This window comes from Neoarius graeffei, chromosome 21 (assembly GCF_027579695.1).
Source record: "Neoarius graeffei isolate fNeoGra1 chromosome 21, fNeoGra1.pri, whole genome shotgun sequence".
In the NCBI taxonomy this organism is placed as follows: Eukaryota; Metazoa; Chordata; class Actinopteri; order Siluriformes; family Ariidae; genus Neoarius; species Neoarius graeffei.
In genome coordinates this window covers 42901015-42924709 of record NC_083589.1, presented here as the reverse complement: position 1 = coordinate 42924709, position 23695 = coordinate 42901015, and the positions used below count along the sequence as shown (strand labels likewise).

Sequence of the window (23695 nt, the reverse complement as noted above, 5' to 3'; positions counted from 1 at the left end):
ATATTGGTGGACAAGCTTATCTTGAAGACCGATGCTAAATGTAGCCAAACGAACAGATGTCCATTTGTGGACTTGCCTCATAAAGGTCTGTAGTGATGACCAATCAGTGCATGTATCCTCAATATTTTCAGAAGGCAGAATGTCTAAGTTTCAAGTTTGTTACGTGCACAAAATGTTTGGGACAGTTGTACATTGAAATGCTTGTAACACGCTTTGCCAAGGCTGGTGCCTTAAAAAGCGGTTTATAGTGAATGCACATTAAAGTCTGCCTTATCCAGGGTTTCAAAGGGAAGATGAGATAATGGTACCATAGTTACATGCCACAAAGCAGTCAAGGGTTTATAAACAAGGCAGACGTGTTGTGGCCCTTTCATCGGAAAACAGATGCGTCACGATGTTGACCAATAGTTTCCAAAACCTGCATGACGAGCTGATTTGGCAGCAAGGGATACTTTAATGGTAGAGAGCTTTATCCTTGTCTAGCAGTTCCTCTAGAATTGATAAAATCACTGGAAAGGAGCATTAAAGACCCACTGGCAATTGGGTTTAACAGAGGACAAATGTGTACAAGTGCATGAGCTCTCCTCATAGTGTACTGATCATTCAGGAAATAGAAGGGGTGGCAATGTGCATAATTTTTTTTTCTTTTTTTTTTTTAAAGGGCTCCAGTTTCCCTTATCTGTAAATTGCCCATAAAGCTGTCAGATTATTGTGTACTTTCCAGTCTCCCTAATGTGGCATTGCTTAACTTGCCAGGTACATGAATAGCTGTCCATGACCTAAAGAAAGAGCTGCTCCAAAAGATCAATCTTCCAATAACTGATCACTGTAATGCTATCTGTCCTGACTGAAATGAGACTTTATTAAACTATGACTGCAGACACACTATTTAAAGGCAACCTAGAGGATGGCCATCAATGTGAAGCCATCAGACCAAGGAGTCTGTTTTGAGGAGTAAGAATGTGAAAGACTGCATCTTTCAGTTTGATTAACATTAAACCATTGCCTGAATACACAAGGCATATTACAGATGAATAGGTCAACGTTCTCCACTTGTATTTTCTTACGTCCAGTGCATGTAGATCTAATCTTGGTCATAGACCCCCTTCTTTCTTTGCAGTCAAAATCCTCAAGGAACATCCACATCTTGCTTTCTTAAGGGTCTTTGTTTACAGTGAACAAATTTATTGAAGTAGGGCACTGGAAGTCTACTTACAACCCCGATTCCAAAAAAGTTGGGACAAAGTACAAATTGTAAATAAAAACGGAATGCAATGATGTGGACGTTTCAAAATTCCATATTTTATTCAGAATAGAACATGGACGACGTATTAAATGTTTAAACTGAGAAAATGTATCATTTAAAGAGAAAAACTAGGTGATTTTTAAATTTCATGACACCACATCTCAAAGTTGGGACAAGGCCATGTTTACCACTGTGAGACATCCCCTTTTCTCTTTACAACAGTCTGTAAACGTCTGGGGACTGAGGAGACAAGTTGCTCAAGTTTAGGGATAGGAATGTTAACCCATTCTTGTCTGATGTAGGATTCTAGTTGCTCAACTGTCTTGGGTCTTTTCTGTCGTATCTTCCGTTTTATGATGCGCCAAATGTTTTCTATGGGTGAAAGATCTGGACTGCAGGCTGGCCAGTTCAGTACCCGGACCCTTCTTCTACGCAGCCATGATGCTGTAATTGATGCGGTATGTGGTTTGGCATTGTCATGTTGGAAAATGCAAGGTCTTCCCTGAAAGAGACGTCGTCTGGATGGGAGCATATGTTGCTCTAGAACCTGGATATACTTTTCAGCATTGATTGGTGTCTTTCCAGATGTGTAAGCTGCCCATGCCACACGCACTAATGCAACCCCATACCATCAGAGATGCAGGCTTCTGGGGGCGTCGTGGCTCAGGTGGATAAGGCGCCATACCATAAATCCGGGGACCCGGGTTCGATTCCGGCCCGAGGTCATTTCCCGATCCCTCCCCGTCTCTCTCTCCCGCTCATTTCCTGTCTCTACACTGTCCTATCCAATAATAAAGGTGAAAAAAGCCAAAATAAAATCTTTTAAAAAAAAAAGATGCAGGCTTCTGAACTGAGCGCTGATAACTTGGGTCGTCCTTCTCCTCTTTAGTCCGAATGACACAGCGTCCCTGATTTCCATAAAGAACTTCAAATTTTGATTTGTCTGACCACAGAACAGTTTTCCACTTGGCCACAGTCCATTTTAAATGAGCCTTGGCCCAGAGAAGGCGTCTGCGCTTCTGGATCGCGTTTAGATACGGCTTCTTCTTTGAACTATAGAGTTTTAGCTGGCAAAACTGATGGCGCGGTGAATCATGTTCACAGATAATGTTCTCTGGAAATATTCCTGAGCCCATTTTGTGATTTCCAATACAGAAGCATGCCTGTATATGATGCAGTGCCGTCTAAGGGCCCGAAGATCACGGGCACCCAGTATGGTTTTCTGGCCTTGACCCTTACGCACAGAGATTCTTCCAGATTCTCTGAATCTTTTGATGATATTATGCACTGTAGATGATGATATGTTCAAACTCTTTGCAAGTTTACACTGTCGAACTCCTTTCTGATATTGCTCCACTATTTGTCGGCGCAGAATTAGGGGGATTGGTGATCCTCTTCCCATCTTTACTTCTGAGAGCCGCTGCCACTCCAAGATGCTCTTTTTATACCCAGTCATGTTAATGACCTATTGCCAATTGACCTAATGAGTTGCAATTTGGTCCTCCAGCTGTTCCTTTTTTGTACCTTTAACTTTTTTCCAGCCTCTTATTGCCCCTGTCCCAACTTTTTTGAGATGTGTTGCTGTCACGAAATTTCAAATGAGCCAATATTTGGCATGAAATTTCAAAATGTCTCACTTTCGACATCTGATATGTTGTCTATGTTCTATTGTGAATACAATATCAGTTTTTGAGATTTGTAAATTATTTGCATTCTGTTTTTATTTACAATTTGTACTTTGTCCCAACTTTTTTGGAATCGGGGTTGTAGTTCAGAGTGTTTGTCCTGCTTTTCATGAGATTGTGAAGTGTGGGTGTTGGTGCTGCCTCAGCACAGTTTATAGAGCAAGTAGCATGGCTCAGGAACAAGGCCTCATTATGAATATCAAATATCCTTTGAAATCTTTTGTGAAAACCAAATTAATGTCATTCAAGTTCAGTGACCCAGTTAGTAGCTTAAAGTGTAAAGTAAACAACCACCATTCCAATAGTGTATGGTTATATTCCAATAACATGTCAGGACCTAATGAATCTTGCATATTGAATGAATTGGAACGATAATTCTGTGATTAGCAGTTCCAAGGTTATGGATAGAAATGTGTTCAACTCTGACTTGTGTTCCTAAAGTTGTTTAGGAGCATAACCAAAAAATTGAAGACTTTTTGGGACATGCTGAGTGTATGTGAATGAATGGGTCTATGGGCCGCCACAAATTGTAATGAAATTAGATCTTGCCTCCAGTCAAAATGAGTAACAATGGAGTTTTAAATGCATTAACACTAGACACCCGCAATACTCACAAAAGTGCATTATACTGGAGTATACTGCAGTAGAATATAAGCTCCTCATGCAGCCCTACTTGCTTTCCAAAACAGGAAATTGATATAATGTAATGTGTAAATATAGTAAAGGAAATGCATCATACATAATACCAAAGGGGGTGAAATCAGGGGTTCAGTACTCACTGACCTTTGTCTTTCTGAATCTCTCTTTGCATCTCTCTCTCTCTCTCCCTCTCTTGTGCGTGCTCACACCATCACTTGCTTTCTGTTTAACCCAGGTGACGAGCAGAGGAGATTGCAAATCTGTTGCCAATGGTAAGAGAATTTGATGGGGGGTGTGGGTCTATTTTACTTCTCTACCATACATTGTTCTAACGTGTCTATATATACATCAGAGGGAATGTTGGCTAAATAAACTTCCCTTTTTCAATCTATTCTCTATACCACGCTTGAAATGTACATTAGCAGTCAAAAGTTTGGACACGCCTTCAAATTCAATGGCTTTTCTTTATTTTTATTAAAGACACGTGTCTAAAAGTAATGATGGACTGTTTTCTCTTTACTTACTTAAACAGTTTTTGACCTATGGATTACTGCAGTTGTGATTTAGGGCTATTTCCTGTTTGGTCTCGGACACATTAAGAAGGCAAGAAATTGCACTAATTAACTTTTGACAAGGCACCTGTTAATTGAAAAGCGTTCCAGGTGACTACCTCATGAAGCTGGTTAAGATGATGCTAATCGTGTGCAAAGCGTCATCAAGGTAAACGCTGGCTACTTTGAAGAATCTAAACTATGAAACTTTGGGGGGGGTTAACACTTGTTTGCCACATAATTCCATATATGTTCCATGTGTTATTTCATAGTTTTGATGTCTTCAGTGTTCTGCAATATAGAAAATAGTCAAAATAAAGAAAAACCTATGACTGAGTAGGGGTGTCCAAACTTTTGACTGGTACTGTCTGTGGTAGTTCTACATATGAGAATTTGCTCATGTTTTCCGATACTGGGGGGGACTGAAAATCTGTTTAGTCAAAGCATACTTGTCAAAACAATATTCGTGTAACTATATAGCACTTCAAATCTGAGGCTATAATTATATTGTAACGTTATAAGAACATTGTCATTATAAGGGCTTATGATGAGATGGACAGCTTCCTAAATCTGTAGTTTATATTTAACTCTCCAGTGCGACATATCTGAAGGGAGACTTTCTATTTTTTTTTTTTTTCCAGGATAGGAAACATCCAAATTATTGTCCGTATTAATCACACACTTCACTAAATTCAATCACTGAATTTTAGGTTTCTTAACCTAATTTCTAATCATTCCACTTGAGTAACGGCTTTATCCAGGACAGGGTCATGGTTAGCCTGGGAAATCCCATGCTGCTTTGCACAATCGTTCCGATCTGAAAAGACAGCATGGAAACTATGGTCTAAAGGCTCGCCTGAGTTAGGGAGCCAATCAGAGAGTGGGGAGGGGTGGAAAGACGGTGACGCGTACTACTCAACAAACGGAAGCTTGTAGTTTATTTGGGACTGTTTACGGATCACATTTAACATGGCGGCGAGCGATACGAACCAAACTTTCGATCAAGCTTTGTCTTGCACAAACGGCAGTAATCGTTCGGTGTCATTGTTTTCCTATTTTTGTTTTGCCTTCTCTTCTTCGCCTCTTCGTCGCTCTAACTACGTCACCGGGTACAACTGCCATGATTGGCCATGGGCTATGTATACGCCAAATGATACATTCGCAACGTCCAATAAACGGCCGTTGACAATCGTAAACCACACCTCCCCTACGAGAAATTCAATAGGCGGATTCCAGACCATATTTCACTTGTGATATGGTCTGGTGTTAACCAGACTAGGTCATGGTGGGTCTGGAGCCGATCCCAGTAACACTGGGCGTGAAGCAGAAACACACCCTTTACAGAACACTAGTCCTTTGCAGTGTACCATGCGCACACGCATTCATAACTAGGGACAATTTAGAGTAGCCAGTTCACTTACCGGCATGTTTTTGGGATGTGGGAGGAAACCGAAGAAACCTAGGATTTCTTTAAGTTCTGTTAATACAAAGTTTTTAAAGACAAGTTGTGTCTTGTGCCTTACATACAAGGAACAAAATCTCCCACATTCCACAGTTCCATGCCTGCACCTTGGCCTGGAGATCGAGGCCAACTATAAATCACCATTCATTTATGGGTTGTGCGTTTTAACATGCCTCTGTGGCATAGTGTTCTATTTTGAAAGCACACCTTTTGTTCCATTATGGGAGGACACTGTGGCCTTCGGACATGCCGGACATGGATAGATAACGTGTGCGCGCGCGCATATGCACAACGGTAGTCTTGTCCCCCACTGCCTCAGCCTGCGTTTTAGACTTGGACAGGACCAGCAGCTGCCTGTTTGTCACATTATTGAGTGGGGTGACAAAAGATTAGCAGGCTAACGCATCACACGGGCAAGTAAGGAGAGCAGCTGTCCTCTACTTCTGAATAGGCACACACTAGAGACTAATGAGGCAAAACCTCCTTTAATTATTCAGAGAATTTGATCATTTATAGCAGCTTACAATCCTTGTGAGGAACTTCCATTAACATAAATATTAATGCATAACCTAATGTAACCTTGGTAACTGAAAGAAATCCTTATGGCTCTTTTTAGAGGTGTTTTTTGCGTTTTTAAATTATAGCTGCAGGCTTTATGTGGGGGGGCTGTTCTTATGGGGACCAGCAAAATGTCCCCACAAGATTAAAAACGGTCATCCTTATCAGGACACTTGGTCCCTACCAAGATTTAAAATTGCATGCGTGCAGTGGATTTTTTTTTTTTAACTATTAATATATTATACCATTGCATAAGAAAACGCATATGAATTTATATTATATTGTGATATTTGTGCTGTATGTCATATCTGCTATTTGCATTTCCTAACAGATTGTTTTATGTCTCATCAGGAATGGGTCATTAACCTTTCCAAGAAGCCACAGCAGCAGGGACCAAGTGAAAGTACCATATTCTTTCCACATGCATGTACTTGTACCAAAAATACCAAAAGTAGTCTTCTGCGTTTTTTTTCTATGGCCCAGACACATCTCAAAGATGAGGTAGAGATAAAAGAAAGTCTTTTTTTTTTTTTTTTACCATGCAGTCAAAGTCCTCCAGACCGCATGGTCCTGATTTACAGAGTAGTGTTTCACATAAAGCTACTTTTATAGCGTGGAGTGTGGACACTTAAACCAACTGAAAATCCTGAGCAGTTCTAAAACGACCCATTTCCTTTAGATTGATTGATTAGAGATGTATTTAAATATCTTGCATAATTTCACACAATTTTAAACAGCTCATGTGTTGCTTTTTTAGAATCTCTTCTCTGCTAGTCACCCTTCACACCTTTTAATTTATAATTAAAGCAAAGCTTGACACATATTTTATTCATGTTCACCAGTCCAGGGCAAAATATGGGCACCCATAGAGTAGTGTATTTTTTACTTTTTTTTTTTTTTTTTGTCAAAGTGACACATTTTTAATTGTGAAACTATGGTCTTAATATATGTTAGCACAGTGTATGTTTTGTAATTAACTATATATTTTGTATGTTGCCACTTTATATAAAATGATTCTTGCTTCTGCTCTCAATATTATTGGATCGGAATACAGCCATTATAGACATTCATGATTATTATTACAGTATCTTTTATTCAGTTTTGTTCAAGTACTTTTTAGTCAGTATATTCAACATGACGTATCAGGTTTCAAGTAGACATAAATGCTTTGTTCCGCACTCAGTAAAGGGAACATAAAAGACTTTCACGAACATTTCTGTGCATATAATGCTCGCTTGATTTTGCCATTTATCATTTTGAAACTGTGTTCAGTATGTAAAAGGACAGATGGCTCTAAGCCATTACTTCGGACCAATAAATGTTTTTTTTTCTTTCTTTTTGTTATTGTTTTCACCCTTCAGCACTTCATTTAGAGTAGAATACTAGATATTGTCAACAGTGTAATTGGACTGTAAGTATGTGCTGGTGGGCAAACAGTCATTGGCTTCTTGAATCAGCAGGTCTCATTGGTTAATGGTTGTGACTGACTGGCGTATGTGTTTGTGGCTTGTGTTGTGTTGTTGGGGTCCCCCCCCCCCCCCCCCCCCCCCCCCCCCATTTAGTATTTTGGTTCATGTTTTAAAATGTGAAAACTTCTGAGTTTTGGTCTTTGACAATCAATTACAAGACAGTGTTGTATTCTATATGCTCCATAATGAACCTTGACTGTATTGGGGTAATTCTTTACAAATCATGCCAACTTTTAATTCTTTACCTTTTTAACACTAACCATTTATTGTAACCAAGTTTCACACAGGGCATCTTTTTAAATATTGTATCATTGTCTCAAAACAGCAATAAAGAGATCAGTGTTTAAAATAAATAAATAAAACTCGTGTCTTTTTATTGCACGGTTATACATTCAGCACAGTCCACTGTAACTATTATAATATGTCAACAATGCTTCTTCCTAAAATCCTTCTTCGGCTGTATCGGCAAGCTGACCGCAAGTATGACGCCATGCTAAACTTGTATCACCTTTTGATTGTCACATGTAACACTCCCCCCAAGCCCTAACAATAGACCCAGTGTCGCTGTCCAATCAGATAGCAGCACAGAGGTCATATGGGCACACAGGTCTGTATTAGGTGAGCGATGTTAGACTTTGCTGTATACTCTGTCCTGGATCCTTGAGAATAAGATCCTCTCTGTGCTTGTGGACGTCTCAGGTAAGAGGCAGAAATATGTCTGTCTTTTCTTTATCACGTTCAATTCCAGCCTGGTCTAAAGTGTGTTCTCCGAGTAACTGCTATTCATTTAAACAGCACTTCAGCTGTATGGTTATTGGCTTGCATTCAAGTGCTGTTATGTAACATGTCCAAAAAGCTTTGCAAAAATTGAGCGCCAAGGCCAGAGGTTTAGCTCTGTATTACAGCCTGACTCGAGCAGCCAGCATGGCTTTGTGCTGATCTCTGATGAGACCAGCATGCTTTGGGGTCTTCACTTAATGCTGTTTAATGCAGGAATTATTTACACCATTCCTACTACTAGACATCCTGTGATTATTCCAGTCTTTACATCATGGCAGAAGTGGCTTAGTAAAGTATAGCTTTTCTAATACCTCTGAGAGATGGGTAATCTACTGCAAAGACTGGCTGGATTATGACTGAGTTGATCTGACTGAGCATGTATTTAAACTCTCATTTCTAATAGCATTCAACTCATTACAATATTCATTTGCTTTCAAGTACATGCTTCATTCAGTTTCTCGTTAGAGTGCAAATGAAAGCAAAGATATGTATTCAAAATACTTTAACACTTAAAGCACCATGATCATGAATCTGAGGAGTCGAATGTAATTGCTTCACTAGAGAATAAGGATTGGTTTATTAGTGGCTAGACATAAAAACAATAGCAAATATAGCACTACACTGGAAAGACAGTAGGGTGGTGTGTGTGTGTGTGTGTGACACTGATCTGACCAAATGGTGCACGTTTCAAAAATAGCCCACAAGGACACACTTTGATTTACTGCGTAAATGAGTGGGAGGTTTGGATGAGATCAGCCAAGTTCATTGTCTGTAAGAGCAAATAGCACCTGTTCTAAACCATAGTTTATTATTCTTAAAAATAACCCCTTCTCATTACCCCATAACACCTGCCCCTTACTCTTTTATGACCTGCTGATTTACTTCCTGGAGTGTTTCAGAAATGGTTTATTGCCACATCAGTTTTTAGACCATCATACTTTCCTACTCAAAAGATTGCTAAACCTAAAAATGGTGAATTAATAAAGGTAATCTAATAATACTTTTCGAGAAACACTAAACTGATTCCAGTCATGTCCACTGGAAGGACTGTAGTTCAACAGTCAGTGATGTTGCCTGAACAAATAGTACTTGGTATTCTTTCAAAGATGACCAGATTATCTATAAATATATAGGCACAAATATGACACTTCATCAAAAGCTGGTAAACAAATTAAATATTTTAAAATGTTCTTGTGACCGATTGATTTGTCTCGAATGGCACTCAGGACCTGTATAGCCATGGCTGATACAGAGGAAGTGGTGGAGGCGGAAGTGCAGTAAGTATCATCATACTATCCCATATCTTATCGTTCTCGTTTTATTTCGCTCTGTAATTACTTTTTTTTTTCCACCTCCCTTCTCTTTGTGTGTCTGTTCTCGGATTCCATAGGGAAGAAGGTAAGGTGGCTGGAAAGTTCACTCTTGTAATCTTATCTGCTTGATTTCTTGCATATTAATTAACTATTATTCATCTGTTAGTTAATGTTCCTGTATGAAAAGGAAATTGGTCCCTTCAGAGGTTAAGCTTGATTAGATTTTCCTCTCTATATACAGCATTTTGTAGAAAAGACATAGGTTAAATAGATGTTGTTTACACAACTGCTGAGAAATGCACACATTTAGGAAAAAAAAGGATGGTTAAAGACTCTTAGCTTTGTAAATTGTTTCTACCCAAAACCATCTCTGAATAATAAAAATAATAATAAAAACCCCTCTGCTGTAGATCTTTATATAAAGTGGACCATGATGCACATCATGTAATACTGTCTCAAGCAGTGCATCATCCAGATGACATGTGACCATATGTGTAAGGTGTCACTACAATCATGGTCAACTCCAGAATTATTGGCACCCTCTTTTATATTTATATATGTATAAATTAGTTAATGCTGACACCTTTCTGTTTTAGCCAGCATTAAAATTTTCAGCAGTTTGTGCTACAGTCGCTCTTCTGTAGGATTCATTTCAGACTGGAAATATGAGAGATCTAACCTTTCAAAGCAATTTTTTTTTAAATGTTGCACTTATTGATAGCCTTCAAAATTCTTATGAACAAAATGATTATATTTTCAGTTGCATTACATGACACTAATGGCATTTAGCAGACCCTCTTATCCAGAGCGACATGCAACATACCCAGAGCAGCCTGGGGAGCAGTTAGGGGTTAGATGCCTTGCACAAGGGCACTTCAGCCAGTTCTGCTGCTCCAGGGACTCGAACTGGCAACCTTTTGGTCCCAAAGCTGCTTCTCTAACCATTAAGCCATGGCTTACTTTTGCATTCACTGTGTATTTTGGAAGTCTTCCACACCTCCCAGTTTGACTGGGGTACAAATATAAGGTGATGCAGAGACCAAATTCTTTTATTCATCTACCCAAAGGATTATAGAATATTATTATTTAGGCCGTTCCCATTAGGGGTCGCCACAGCAGATCTGTTCTGCATATGTGACTTGGCCTAGGTTTTTACACCAGATGCCCTTCCTGACGCAACCCTTCCCAATCTATCCGAGCTTGGGACCGACACTAAGTATACACTGGCTTGTGCAACCCCAGTGGCTGGGTATTTTACCTAATTTGCATGTCTTTGAACTATGGGAAAAACCAGAGCACCTGGAGGAAACCCACACAGACACGGGGAGGCCCCCGCCAGCTGTGAGGTTGGAACCACTGTGCCACCCACGAAGGATTATAGAATACACAGTGGAAATGAAACAAAGCCTTCATGTATAAGACAATAGCAATAAAAATGCTTACATGCCTGAAAAAAAAAAGATTCCCTGCACTGTTATGGCTATAATTAAGAAATGTAAAACAACCGTAGCTGTAATGAACCTGCTTGAGGGCACAAATGTATTTTGCTCACACACCGTGAAGATCATCAGAGAGACAAAAATGTCTCCAAAGATCATCTTGGTCCAACCAAGATGGTTGTGCAAAATCTCCAAACAGTTTGTTGGCATGGAGATGGCGTCTAATTTTATATTTGGAGGCTTGTTGCAACCATCTTCCTCAAATCTACACTTAGACACAATGCCATATCAACACTATTTGGATCACATGCCAGAGGAAAACTTTTCTTTCATCTAACTATAAACATAAGTTCCTGGGGTTTCCTAGAAATTACTTCGAACTTTGAGAAGAACCAGTTATATGGTCAGATGAGGGGGAAAAAACACTCAGTGGATTTGATATAAAAATGTACAATATAGGATCTATAATAGGCTTTAGTATAAATACGCAGGTGATTATAGAAAATCAAACTGATTGGTCAAAAAATTCAGACTATTTCTCGATAATCACCTCGAGTGACATGGCAAAATGGCAGCCAAAAGCGCTTTGTCACTGTAAGTGACGAAGAATTATAAATTATGAAAGAAAATGCTGTTCCTAAAAGCACTAAAGATGCTGTGAAGTTTGCTCTAAACCTGTTCAAGGGTAAGGTGGAATTGTAATTTATTTTATCGATTTCAAAACAAAGTATTTTATGTGAGTCGGCATAGATAAGTGACACAAGTCTGTATTTGACAATCAGTGCACCATTATTACATTTGCATACCGCTTTTGAAGTTTGAAATAAATGATTTTAAAAAATTTTTAAATAATCACCTGTGTATAATTATCCACCTCAGGCTCGGTGAATATCAGTGAATAATTGTTAAATATAGAAAAAACCTAATCCACATTAAGTATTGTGAAGGATCATTTCAGTGGGAGAGTGGTATTTTTGTCCAGTGGCCCTGGGAACCTTGTTAGGATTCATAGCATAATAGACCCCATGAAGTACCAGAAGATTGAAGTGAAAATCTGTCTGCTTCTGTCAAAAAGCTACAGCTGGATTGGGGCTGGTTCTTCCAGCAGGACAATGATGCAAAACATATGTCCAATTCCACACAGAATCTAGCTTTTGACTTATCCATCCCAATCCCCTGAGTTAACTTCCATTGAAAACTTGTGGGCTGAACTGGAGAGGAAAGTTCATGATAGAGCACAGAGGAACGTAGAGGATGTGGAGAGATTCTGTCCTGAGGAGTGTCTCAGTGTCTGTGTTCTTCTCTCATCAGTCATTATAGGAGAAGACTCAGATAGTGCTGTTATGTTTGCAAAGGGCAGTTACACCTGGTATGAAATGCAGGGGTGTCAATAATTATGAAATGTAGTTAACGATATGTATTTTGGGGGCAGCACGGCGGTGTAGTGGTTAGCACTGTCGCCTCACAGCAAGAAGGTCCTGGGTTCGAGCCCAGCAGTCGGCGAAGGCCTTTCTGTGTGGAGTTTGCATGTTCTCCCTGTGTCCGCCTGGGTTTCCTCCGGGTGCTCCGGTTTCCCCCACAGTCCAAAGACATGCAGGTTAGGTTAACTGGTGGCTCTAAATTGACCGTAGGTGTGAATGTGAGTGTGAATGGTTGTTTGTTTCTGTGTCAGCTCTGCAATAACCTGGCAACTTGTCCAGGGTGTACCCTGCCTCTCACCCATAGTCAGCTGGGATAGGCTCCAGCTTGCCTGCGACCCTGTAGAACAGGATAAGCGGTCATGGATAATGGATGGATGGATAATGATGATAAGGGTTTTAATTCTGTAGAATTATTTTTTCAAACTTAAGCTAAATACTACAAAGACATTTTTATGACATTTTTGCCCATTTTTACCAAGGGTGCCAATAATTCTGGAGCAGACTATGTGGTTTGTTTCACAAACCTAATATCTGTAGTGCACTCTTGCAAAAACAGATCCCTTAGGGATTTGTCTGGATGAAATGGGTTCTACACTGTTTTTCTTTCAAACTCCATCATAGGGTTTTACCTGTAGGGTTAGAACCTTTAAAGTTTCCATCAAAGGGACAAAACTGAAGAACATTTCAGGTGTCAAAATTTAGTTAAATAGTACATTTTGTAGCATGTGCAATGTTTTTAGGTTTTATACACATCTGGTAATGAAGAAGGGAGTGTTTATGATGTACAGAGAAGGACTGCCAGTTTCCTTTATTAATTTACAGTAAGCAAATAATATTCTTGTCTCATTATGAGATAAAACGCAAATAAAAAAATTCAAGATGCGATCTGTTTGTGGATCTCAATGTTCTGACGAAGGTGATAAGTGGATGTGCTTTGTGGTTAAGCTCCACTTATATAATCATACAATTTAATATAACCAGTTATTTCAACACAACAGCTTAACATTGCTGTAATGTGTGAGAGGAATGTAATATAGACAAATCTGCATCTGAACTTTCATGTGTTCAGAATGAACATGTGCTTTTTTTTCTGCTTTGGGCTGTATTTATCTACTAATGCCAATTATGTCCACTCAGTTGAGGAGGAAATCATTGAAGAAGGTAAAGCTGTGGTTCTATGTTGACTTGCTGTGAGCTGCATGCTTGTGTCCACACGTTTAACACCAGTGGGTTCTTCATCCTTTTTTAGAGTGTTCAGGTAACACTGGTCTGTATGGTACCCTCATTTTGTGTTCAGTTGAACGTACACAAAAATCCTTCCCAAACTTGTCCCCATCATTGTACCTGTTTTAGCTCATGCTGTATACTGGCTTCTGTCCAGTTTACTAATGATCACACTTTAATCTAGTACATTGATGTGTCCTTTCATATGGAATAACACTGCACAATCAACCTGTAGTGATATTGCATGATGTGAACTGTGACACACACGTTGGTCATTTTACATTTTCACGTGACAGAATTTAGGAAGACCTTCTGGCTATACCATTATTTTTCAACCCCAATTCCAAAAAAATTTGGGACACTGCGTAAAACATGAATAAAACAGAACATGAAGATTTGCAGATCATGGAAACCCTATATTTCATTGAAAATAGTACAAAGACAAATCAAATGTTGAAACTGAGAAATGTTATTGTTTTTTTTTTTTTTTTTAATATGTGCTCATTTTGAATTTCATGTCAGCAACAGTTTTCAGAAAAGTTGGGACAGGAGCAACAAAAGAATGAAAAAGTTGTGTAATGCTAAAAAAAACCTAATTTGGTTAATTGGCAACAGGTCAGTAACATAATTGGGTATAAAAAGAGCAGCCCAGAGAGGCGGAGTCTCTTAGAAGTAAAGATGGGGAGGGGTTCACCGCTCTGTGAAAGACTGCATGGGCAAACAGTGCGACAATTTAAGAATAATGTTCCTCAATGTAAAATTGCAAAGAATTTGGGGATCACATCATCTATGGTCCATAATATCATTAAAAGATTCAGAGAATCTGGAGAAATGTCTGTATGCAAGAGACAAGACTGAAAACTGACATTGGATGTCTGTGATCTTCAGGTCCTCAGGTGACACTGCATTAAAAGCAGACACGTGTCTGTAGTGGAAATCACTGTATGGGCTCAGGAACACTTCAGAAAACCATAGTCTGTGAACAGTTCATTACTGCATCCACAAATGCAAGTTAAAACCAGATGTAAACGATATCCAGAAACAACATCACCTTCTCAGGGCTCAAGCTCTTTTATGATGGATGGAGGCAAAGTGGAAAATTGTCCTGAGGTCTGACAAATCAAAAGTAGAAATTCTTTTGAGAAATCATGGACATCATGTCCTCCAGGCTAAAGAGGAAAGGGACCATCCGGCTTGTTATCAGTGCACAGTTCAAAAGCCAGCATCTGTGATGGTATGAGGGTGCATTAGTGCACATGGCATGGGTAGCTTGCACATCTGGGAAGGCACCATTAATGCTGAATGATGTATACAGGTTTCAGAGCAATATGCTGCCATCCAGACAAAATCTTTTACAGGGAAGACCTTCCTTCTTTCAGCAAGACAATGCCAAACCACTTTCTGTACATATTAAAACTGCATGGCTCTGTTGAAAAAGAGTCCAGGTGCTAAACTGGCCTGCCTGGAGTCCAGACCTGTCTCCCATTGAAAAGATTTGGTGTATTATGAAATGCAAAATATGACAAAGGAGACCCCGAACTGTTGAGTAACTGAAATTGTATATGAGGCAAGAATGGGACAACATTTCTATTTCAAAACTACAGCAATTGGTCTCCTCAGTTTCCAAACATTTACAGAGTGGTGTTAAAAGTAGAGTTGATGCAACACGGTGATAAACATGCCCCTGTCCCAACTTTTTGAAATATGTTGCTGACATCAAATTCAAAATGAACATATATTTTTCAAAAAGCAATAACATTTCTCAGTTTCAACATTTCATATGTTGTCTTTGGACTATTTTCAATGAAATATAGGGTTACCATGATTTGCAACTCTTCACATTCTGTTTTTATTTACAGTTTACACAATGTCCCAACTTTTTTGGAATTGGGGTTGTACTTCTGGAAGGTTTTATTATTATTATTATTATTATTATTATTATTATTATTATTATTATTATTATGTTGTAGACTGTCTGTAAATGTTCACTTACTGGAGTCTTATCAATCTTATTTTTTATGATAGTGCCTCCCCCTGAAGTGGAAGGTAAAGCATATTTTACACCTTTTTATATGCATATAGTTTATATTTGGACGTTTGTATTTGCAGTTCTTCATTAATATAGTCAGTGGATCACTGACTAACGTAAGGTTTTCTGACATTAGCCACTCACTGTTTATATCTTTTTTTTTTATTCATCGCATTGTGTCCACTTTCATCTTATGTTTTTTGCAGTAGCGCCTTCGCAAGAAGTTGAAGATAACTTTGCATGACTTTGACATTATTGTAACTATAAAATTTTCACTGCATGCTTAGATATAACACTTTCCACTATTAAATGTTTATTAAGCAGCTTCGCAGTTACTAGGGGAAAAAATCATGTAAACTTTAAATATCATGCTAAGGATTCATAAATACTTTTTCATTTAGCATGTAACACATTAAATTACAATTTCTCTTTAGTATTTAATTTAATTTAATTTAATTCCTAAATCTTCGGCCTATATCTTTATATATTTTCTTCATATTTTTATATCAGAGCCAGAAGTTGAAGTAGAAGGTAACAGCACGATTCTGCACTCACCTTCTATTCACATTTTCATCACATAGCCATCATGACATGACTTTACTTTGCTTATCCTTCTGCCATCCCGTATACTGATTTACAATGTGCAGTAAAAATCTTCAGAATTGCATTTCACAACTCCAAGTCTCATATATATTTTTCATATTTTTACATCAGAGCCAGAAGCTGAAGTAGAAGGTAACAGCACGATTCTGCACTCACCTTCTACTCACATTTTCATCACATAGCCATCCTGACACTGACATTACTTTGTTTATCCCTCTGCCAAACCGTATACTGCATTACAATGTGCAATAAAAATCTTCAGAATTGCATTTCACAACTCCAAGTCTCAAACATTTTTCATGTTTTCACATCAGAACCAGAAGCTGAAGTTGAAGGTAACAGCACGATTCTGCACTCACCTTCTACTCATATTTTCATCACACAGCCATCATGACACTGACATTACTTTGCTTCTGCTTCTGCCATACCGTATACTGCATTACAATGTGCAATAAAAATCTTCAGAATTATATTTCCAAGTCTTATGGGCATTTTTTATGTTTTCACATCAGAACCAGACGCTGAAGTGGAAGGTAACGGCACGATTTTCTCCTCATCTCGAAAGCCTAGATTTCTAAGCTTCTGTCTAATAATTCTAAGTCCAGATATAACTAGATTTAATGGGATTTTAAGTCCAGATATAACTTTTTAACTATATTTTTTTCAAATACTTTTAGCGCATATCCATTGACACAAAATGAACATATTCATATTCAACAGAACTTTTATTATTTCTCTATGTTCAATTCTGCTGCTTATTCTGGAATTGCTGTAATTTCTATCCATACACTGCAAAAAATGATATCTTAGCAAATGAAAATATCTCGAAAATAGTTGAAACAATCTAACATTTCCTATTAGAAGAATACAAGATGACACCAATTCTAAGATTATTAAACCTAGTTCTAGATTGCAACCAACTTATTCTAAGATGTCTTGTCAAGTAAAAAATATCTGTCCATGCAGCAAGATCATTTCACTAGTATTAAGTAATTTGCTCCTCAAATTCAGTTTTCAATTTTTTGCAGTGTAAAGATTGTAGACATCACAAACAATCACACTTAGAACATGTTTCATTTATGGTAAATGGAGATGATGTATTATGTAATGCATGCTGACTGTCACTGACGCATGCTGGGCTCTTGCATGTAGGTCAAGGACGCACAGCAAATGTTTTGGCAGACATCTTGCATCCCATAATGCACAGTGTTTATTAGTGTTATTAGGTGTCAGAACATCGCCAGTCAGAACATTGGGTTGTCACTGCTTCCAAAAATAAGTCTACAGATTTAGGAAAATTGTGAAATTGCTTTATTTTATTTGTTAGAAGGTTGTTTTGGGTTTTTTTCCATTTATGAAATGCACCTGATATGTCTAATTTTTTTTTTTATTGTAACCATTAGCCCTGGCAGAGGAAGAGGTCACAGGTAATTCCATTTTTTCCCCTTTTATTATTAGGTCTTTGCTTTTGCCAGATACAGTGCAACATAATCTACCAGCTCAAGACTGAGCATAACATTTTCATCTTTCAGTTCACCGGCCAACTAATTTTTATGTTCATCATCGATTTTAAATATTAAATTGGCAAAGTCAAATGATGCCCAGAAGAAATGACTCATGAACACATCTCCTATTCAGTTCAGAACTACAGTGTTGATTGATCAAGTGTACAGTATACAGTATGCTTGTAAAGTCCAATGCTAATGTTAATATTAATGTTAACATCATTGCTTGTTTTAGATGAGATGAAACCAAGGCCAAAGTAAGACTTTTTTTATTATTATTATTATTTCAACATTTTCAATTATTGCAATTTTGACATTCGTCCATAGTACATTCATCATAATTAAAAATGAAAAACATTTTTTTAGGATGTTCATGCAGAATATTTCAGCTCCAAAGATTCCAGAGGGAGAAAAAGTGGACTTTGATGTAAGTTCATTATGATGTGCTTTAATAATCCAAAAGAGCCAATAGATAGTTTCAAACGTGTTTGTAGTGTACAATGTAGTGTACAAGGATGACTAACTACTGAAAAACCACCATCTACATGTCCAGTTGTTAGCTGAGAGGACTGGAACCCTATGTGATCTTCTGCTGTTGTAGCTCATCAGCCTAAAAGTTCAGTGTGTCTTGTGTTCTGAGATGCTTTTCTGCTCACCACGGTTATAAAGAATGGCTATTTCCAGTGCCCTGTGACTCTACAAGAGTAACGAAAAGAGCTAGTCGCTTTAACTTGGGGAGTCTCAAACATTTTGTAGCCAGGGACTTTAAAAGAAATTCCTCAGACCTGCTCAATATACAGTAGATTTATTTTATGAACATTGATTAAAAGTGTACAATAATATTTTGTATATTTATTAGACCCATAGAGTTTTTTTCTTCCCTAACTTTCCACCAGCAGGTCCAAGGTGAGGTTTGGATTAAACCCATCCAATTTAAGTGAACCATAACAACTTGATGATAAATATAATAACTTTGATAATGATAGGTTGTTGTAATTATCTTTGAAAAACTCACAGACGTCCCCTGGCTATGTGATTCAAACCCCTGTGGATCCCCAAACCCCACTTTGAGAACCACTGCCCTAACTGGTGAAGGTTAGGTTGAGTTAATGTATGGAGGGTTAGGGTAATTTAGTTACCCTAAGATTTCATGTCATAAATATACGGTATTTGTGTGTGCGCACGCGCAACAGGACATTCACAGGAAGCGTCAGGAAAAGGATTTGGCAGAACTGCAGTCCCTGATCGAAGCTCACTTCATTCAGAGGAAGAAGGATGAGGAGGAGCTCATTGCTCTGGTCAACAGGATTGTAAGTATAAGTCCGAGACCACTTCTGTCCCGGTCTAACAGGATTGTCCAGGAACAAACTGCTCACTTTAACTGGAACCATGTGCAGGAGAAGCGACGTGCTGAGAGAGCAGATCAACAAAGGATCCGGGCAGAGAAAGAAAAGGAAAGACAGGCCCGTCTGGCGGTAAGTGACACCTCTTTCAGCCAATCACACCTAACGTACTTTTCAGGAACCTTGGGGAGAAAAGAAGGAAAGAGACAAGCTTATGAAAGAGCAACTGTACTGACTATTATTTACAGGAGGAGAAGGAAAGAAGAGAGCAGGAAGAACAGAGGAAGAAGCAGGACGAGGACGCCAAGAAGAAGAAAGTTCTCACCAACATGACGCACCAGTATGGTGGAATACAGCAGAAGGTCAGAACTACAGAAGTGATAAAATGATTAACTGTATAGAGATGCTTAATATTTAACAGTTATTCCACAAAATCGAGTTGTATATGAGCTGATAGTCGCTACACGCCTCATCGGATATAAGCCATGTACGACAAGATTGAGTGGAATAACTGTTTTACTCTATCCACAGTCACTGGATTTTGAGAAACAGAGCATTTTTATTTTTGATTTTTTGCAAATTCGATCAATAAAAAACTTTGTGCAAAACAGCCGACAAAATCGTTTCTGTTTAGAATGTAAACAAACCGGCGAAATGACAGGAGCAATTTGTGAAAAATGCAATAATAATAATAATTCTTGAAAAATGGGTGGCACGGTGGTGTAGTGGTTAGCGCTGTCGCCTCACAGCAAGAAGGTCCGGGTTTGAGCCCCGTGGCCGGCGAGGGCCTTTCTGTGTGGAGTTTGCATGTTCTCCCCGTGTCCGCGTGGGTTTCCTCCGGGTGCTCCGGTTTCCCCCACAGTCCAAAGACATGCAGGTTAGGTTAACTGGTGACTCTAAATTGACCGTAGGTGTGAATGTGAGTGTGAATGGTTGTCTGTGTCTGTGTATCAGCCCTGTGATGACCTGGCGACTTGTCCAGGGTGTACCCCGCCTCTCGCACATAATCAGCTGGGATAGGCCCCAGCTTGCCTGCGACCCTGTAGAACAGGATAAAGTGGCTAGAGATAATGAGATGAGATGAGGTTCTTGAAAAATAAAAAAGGTCCATTTTCACCATCAAATACTTTATTCCATATTTTGTTGCTTTTTGGTATTTTGTTTTCAAATAGAGTTTTTATTTCGTCCTTGGTTGGTTCAGTAACACGCTCTCTGACATTTTGTTTTTCTCTACTCACGGTATATGAGCTGATAGCCTAGTAGTGGAGTAGCCAATCAGAGCGTGCGATTCATTCATTCGTATCCAGTGAATGTGGATAGACTAAAGCTTGTTGCCTCTTGTTATTTTAGGGCTAAATCCTGCAGGTTTTTATAAGGTGTTGGCGAGTCTGCCTGAGGTTTGGATATGAATGTATTTATATACACTATCGTTCAAAAGTTTGGGGTCACCCAGACAATTTTGTGTTTTCCATGAAAAGTCACACTTTTATTTACCACCATAAGTTGTAAAATGAATAGAAAATATAGTCGAGACATTTTTCTGGCCATTTTGAGCATTTAATCGACCCCACAAATGTGATGCTCCAGAAACTCAATCTGCTCAAAGGAAGGTCAGTTTTATAGCTTCTCTAAAGAGCTCAACTGTTTTCAGCTGTGCTAACATGATTGTACAAGGGTTTTCTAATCATCCATTAGCCTTCTGAGGCAATGAGCAAACACATTGTACCATTAGAACACTGGAGTGAGAGTTGCTGGAAATGGGCCTCTATACACCTATGGAGATATTGCACCAAAAACCAGACATTTGCAGCTAGAATAGTCATTTACCACATTAGCAATGTATAGAGTGGATTTCTGATTAGTTTAAAGTGATCTTCATTGAAAAGAACAGTGCTTTTCTTTCAAAAATAAGGACATTTCAAAGTGACCCCAAACTTTTGAACGGTAGTGTATTTATAGCCTTGTATATACTGTAATGATCAATTGAATGATAGAGACTGAGAGAAACTGTCTGCTTGGAATACCTAATGGAAAAAAATGGTGAAATGGGAAACAACGACTCCCTTTGATGTGAGGATGTGGCTCGGTTGATTATATCATTATTATTTTTATCATGTTTCACTACTTGGCTTTACGACATCTAATGCTTTTGATATTAAATTGATGTCAGATCATTTCACTTTGAAGCAGCCCTTGTGTCTTATTCCGACGTTTCTTCCTGACAGATGGAGGGTCGTAAAGGAGCAAAGAAACAGACTGAGAGGGAGAAGAAGAGAAAGATCCTGGCTGAAAGGAGGAAGCCACTCAGCATCGACCATCTGTCTGAGGATAAATTGAAGTGAGCCATTTGCCCTCTGACTCCCTTTGGCACAGGAAGAGATTCACTCAGTGACACATTGAGGTCTCAGATCGGGTTTTGAAAATGTCTGAGTGTGTTACTTGATTCCACAGAGAGAAAGCCACCGAGTTGTGGCAGTGGATGATGGAGCTGGAAGCTGAGAAGTTCGACCTCAGCGAGAAACTTAAGAGACAGAAATATGATGTAAGTGCGTCAACAATTTCATATGCACCTGAACACCTGAATTTTACAACTGTTACATAATTTGCATTAGATTATGCTATGTTTGGATCAATTCTGATTTGAAAAGATTAACAGACACAGGGTATCTAGTCAACTAGTCAAATAGCTGGAGGGAAGTATAGCAATGCACTAAGGCGTCATTGGCGTGCCTGTCTAAAATTGTCACTTGCTTGCAGATGACTCTTCTCCAGGCCCGAATCAATGAACAGCAAAAGTTGTAAGTAGTTGGTTGTGAGGATGGTGGCCTCACTCTTATGTAGCCTGTTGCCAGTAACTTGGTCAGACTTCTTATCTCGGGTCTGGAGGCTCGCTCGCTTGGTTGCGGCTGCAGGTGAAAGGCAGGTGTGACTGGTAGGGTTCGGTCAGGGGCGGCTTCTCGTGCACATGCAGACACCCTCGGATCCACAGGTTCCTTCCTTACTGCTCTCGGCGATATGTCGTGTTGTCTTTTTGTGCTTAGCGAGGCTTCCATATGTGTCCCTTACAGATCACTCAGCTTCTGGCTCGAGTCAAGGATCACCAGAGGTAAGTCTGCCGAACCACACTGGTCACTTTTCCCCGGTGGTCAAAGGGCCATGGGCTGGCAGAAAGACCCGGCGTTCTTGTCATTCAGAAATATAGTGCACATGAATGCTTTTATCACAGATTTTCAATTTAATTTAGATTGACAAGTGCATTGAACATGAACACTCAGGACTGCAAGTCTATTGGCCCACACCCTCTGAAACCACTAGATGCCCAGAGGATCGAGCTCGGAGCATGTGATCCAGCTCAATCCCAGAACCAAACTGGCATCGAAGGGGAAAAATCTTTAGGATTTGTAAATGTAATCCTAATATGACCAGTTTAATGGCTCCTTCACTTCCTGCATTAATTCATGTCCTGTCTAAAATATTTAGACAGTCTTAGCACATACAGTATCAAGCCGAGTAGCTCAGCAAATTTGAGACTGTTGTACTTCTGATCCAGAGCTTTAATACATGTGTAAAAGATAGTCATTAGAAAAGTCCAGACATTTGGATTTGTTGTTTGGCCAGAGGTAAGGATCTTCAGGTGGAACGGTAAGTTTAAAGTAAGCAACTAATCTACTTTTTTTTTTAATTAACAAATAAATGGTTTAGAAAATGGTTCATAAAAGGACACAGAGTTGTGTTTTCTGTGTGACAAAGTGGTGTGTGTGTGTGTGTGTGTGTGTGTGTGTGTGTGTGAGTTGTTTTTGCATGTATAAATATTAATTTGGTTTTGGGTTTCTGTTGTGGGTGCCATCTAATCTTAACCCATGTATCGTGTATTTTATTTCTACCATTTCTAAAAATTCCTAACTAGTTATAAAGTCTAAAATTGGTAAAGTTGTGTATCAGGTGGACATACGTAGGTGGCTCATCTATCGAAATACAAATGAGCCTTCTTACTGTTTCTTGTTCAATAGAGCACTACTTTAGTACTATATTAAGTGTTTTATGCCTCGATCTGTTTCAGTATGAAAAGAAATTTCAAACCACAATCAAAATATTTGTTGCAATATTATTAATCAATTTAAGTTTATTTCTCAATCAAGGCCAGTTGTTGCAGTAATTAGGGACAAAGATGATCAGTAATTATTGCTTTTATTCCCCCATGCAGTGTCAAAGGTCGTGGCAAGGGCAAGGTGGGTGGCAGACTGAGGTAAACAGCCAGCCATTTGAGATGCACCAGGAATCCAGAAGATTAAATCTGTGCCATCAAGAAGCATTCAACAATCACACTGAACTATTGTATTGTTTGACAGCACGCGTAGCTCATATAAAAACAGTAAAGAGATCTTTTGTTGTATTGCTTTTCTCCCTGCTTGCTTTCTTTAATCATAA

At 38.9% G+C, this 23695-nt stretch overlaps 2 protein-coding genes across 12 annotated transcripts in view; both read left to right on the top strand.

Moving 5' to 3' along the window:
- cald1a (caldesmon 1a) overlaps positions 1-7958 on the top strand; it is a 95244-nt gene extending 87286 nt beyond the window's left edge. For 4 of the 7 annotated variants that reach the window (XM_060903181.1, XM_060903180.1, XM_060903183.1 and 1 more), the window contains 2 exons: positions 3806-3842; positions 6493-7956. In XM_060903181.1, the coding sequence (XP_060759164.1) occupies positions 3806-3842; positions 6493-6506 (51 nt within the window). In that variant the 3' untranslated portion in view covers positions 6507-7956. Of the gene's footprint in view, positions 1-3805; positions 3843-6492 lie in introns of all 7 variants that reach the window. The other 3 variants (XM_060903179.1, XM_060903178.1, XR_009651006.1) reach the window with 2 other exon arrangements.
- Positions 7959-9629: 1671 nt separating this feature from the next.
- tnnt2e (troponin T2e, cardiac) lies at positions 9630-23660 on the top strand. 5 transcript variants are annotated; one of them, XM_060903176.1, is made up of 17 exons: positions 9630-9667; positions 9781-9788; positions 13701-13724; positions 15813-15833; positions 16531-16551; positions 16740-16754; positions 16938-16952; positions 17823-17846; positions 18160-18181; positions 18291-18351; positions 19118-19234; positions 19322-19399; positions 19516-19629; positions 21493-21605; positions 21719-21809; positions 22336-22373; positions 23472-23660. In XM_060903176.1, exons 1-17 carry the CDS (start codon positions 9630-9632, stop codon positions 23515-23517), a joined length of 846 nt encoding a protein of 281 aa, XP_060759159.1. In that variant the 3' UTR covers positions 23518-23660. The 5 variants fall into 5 exon arrangements, with proteins under 5 accessions (XP_060759159.1, XP_060759160.1, XP_060759157.1 ...); XM_060903174.1 differs by lacking the exons at positions 9630-9667; positions 9781-9788 and adding an exon at positions 16327-16347 and having other exon boundaries at positions 13619-13724; positions 16734-16754; positions 16932-16952; XM_060903173.1 differs by lacking the exons at positions 9630-9667; positions 9781-9788; positions 22336-22373 and adding exons at positions 16327-16347; positions 22025-22065 and having other exon boundaries at positions 13619-13724; positions 16734-16754; positions 16932-16952.
- Positions 23661-23695: the final 35 nt, after the last annotated feature.

What these genes read in the sequence shown, in the direction of transcription:
- tnnt2e (XM_060903173.1), top strand. Translation starts at nt 13,634, where the DNA reads ATGAACATGTGCTTTTTTTTCTGCTTTGGGCTGTATTTATCTACTAAT. An exon ending in GGAGGAAATCATTGAAGAAG is followed by an intron (nt 13,725 to 15,812) that starts GTAAAGCTGTGG and finishes TTTTTATGATAG; the next exon opens with TGCCTCCCCCTGAAGTGGAA. An exon ending in ACCAGACGCTGAAGTGGAAG is followed by an intron (nt 16,953 to 17,822) that starts GTAACGGCACGA and finishes TGTAACCATTAG; the next exon opens with CCCTGGCAGAGGAAGAGGTC.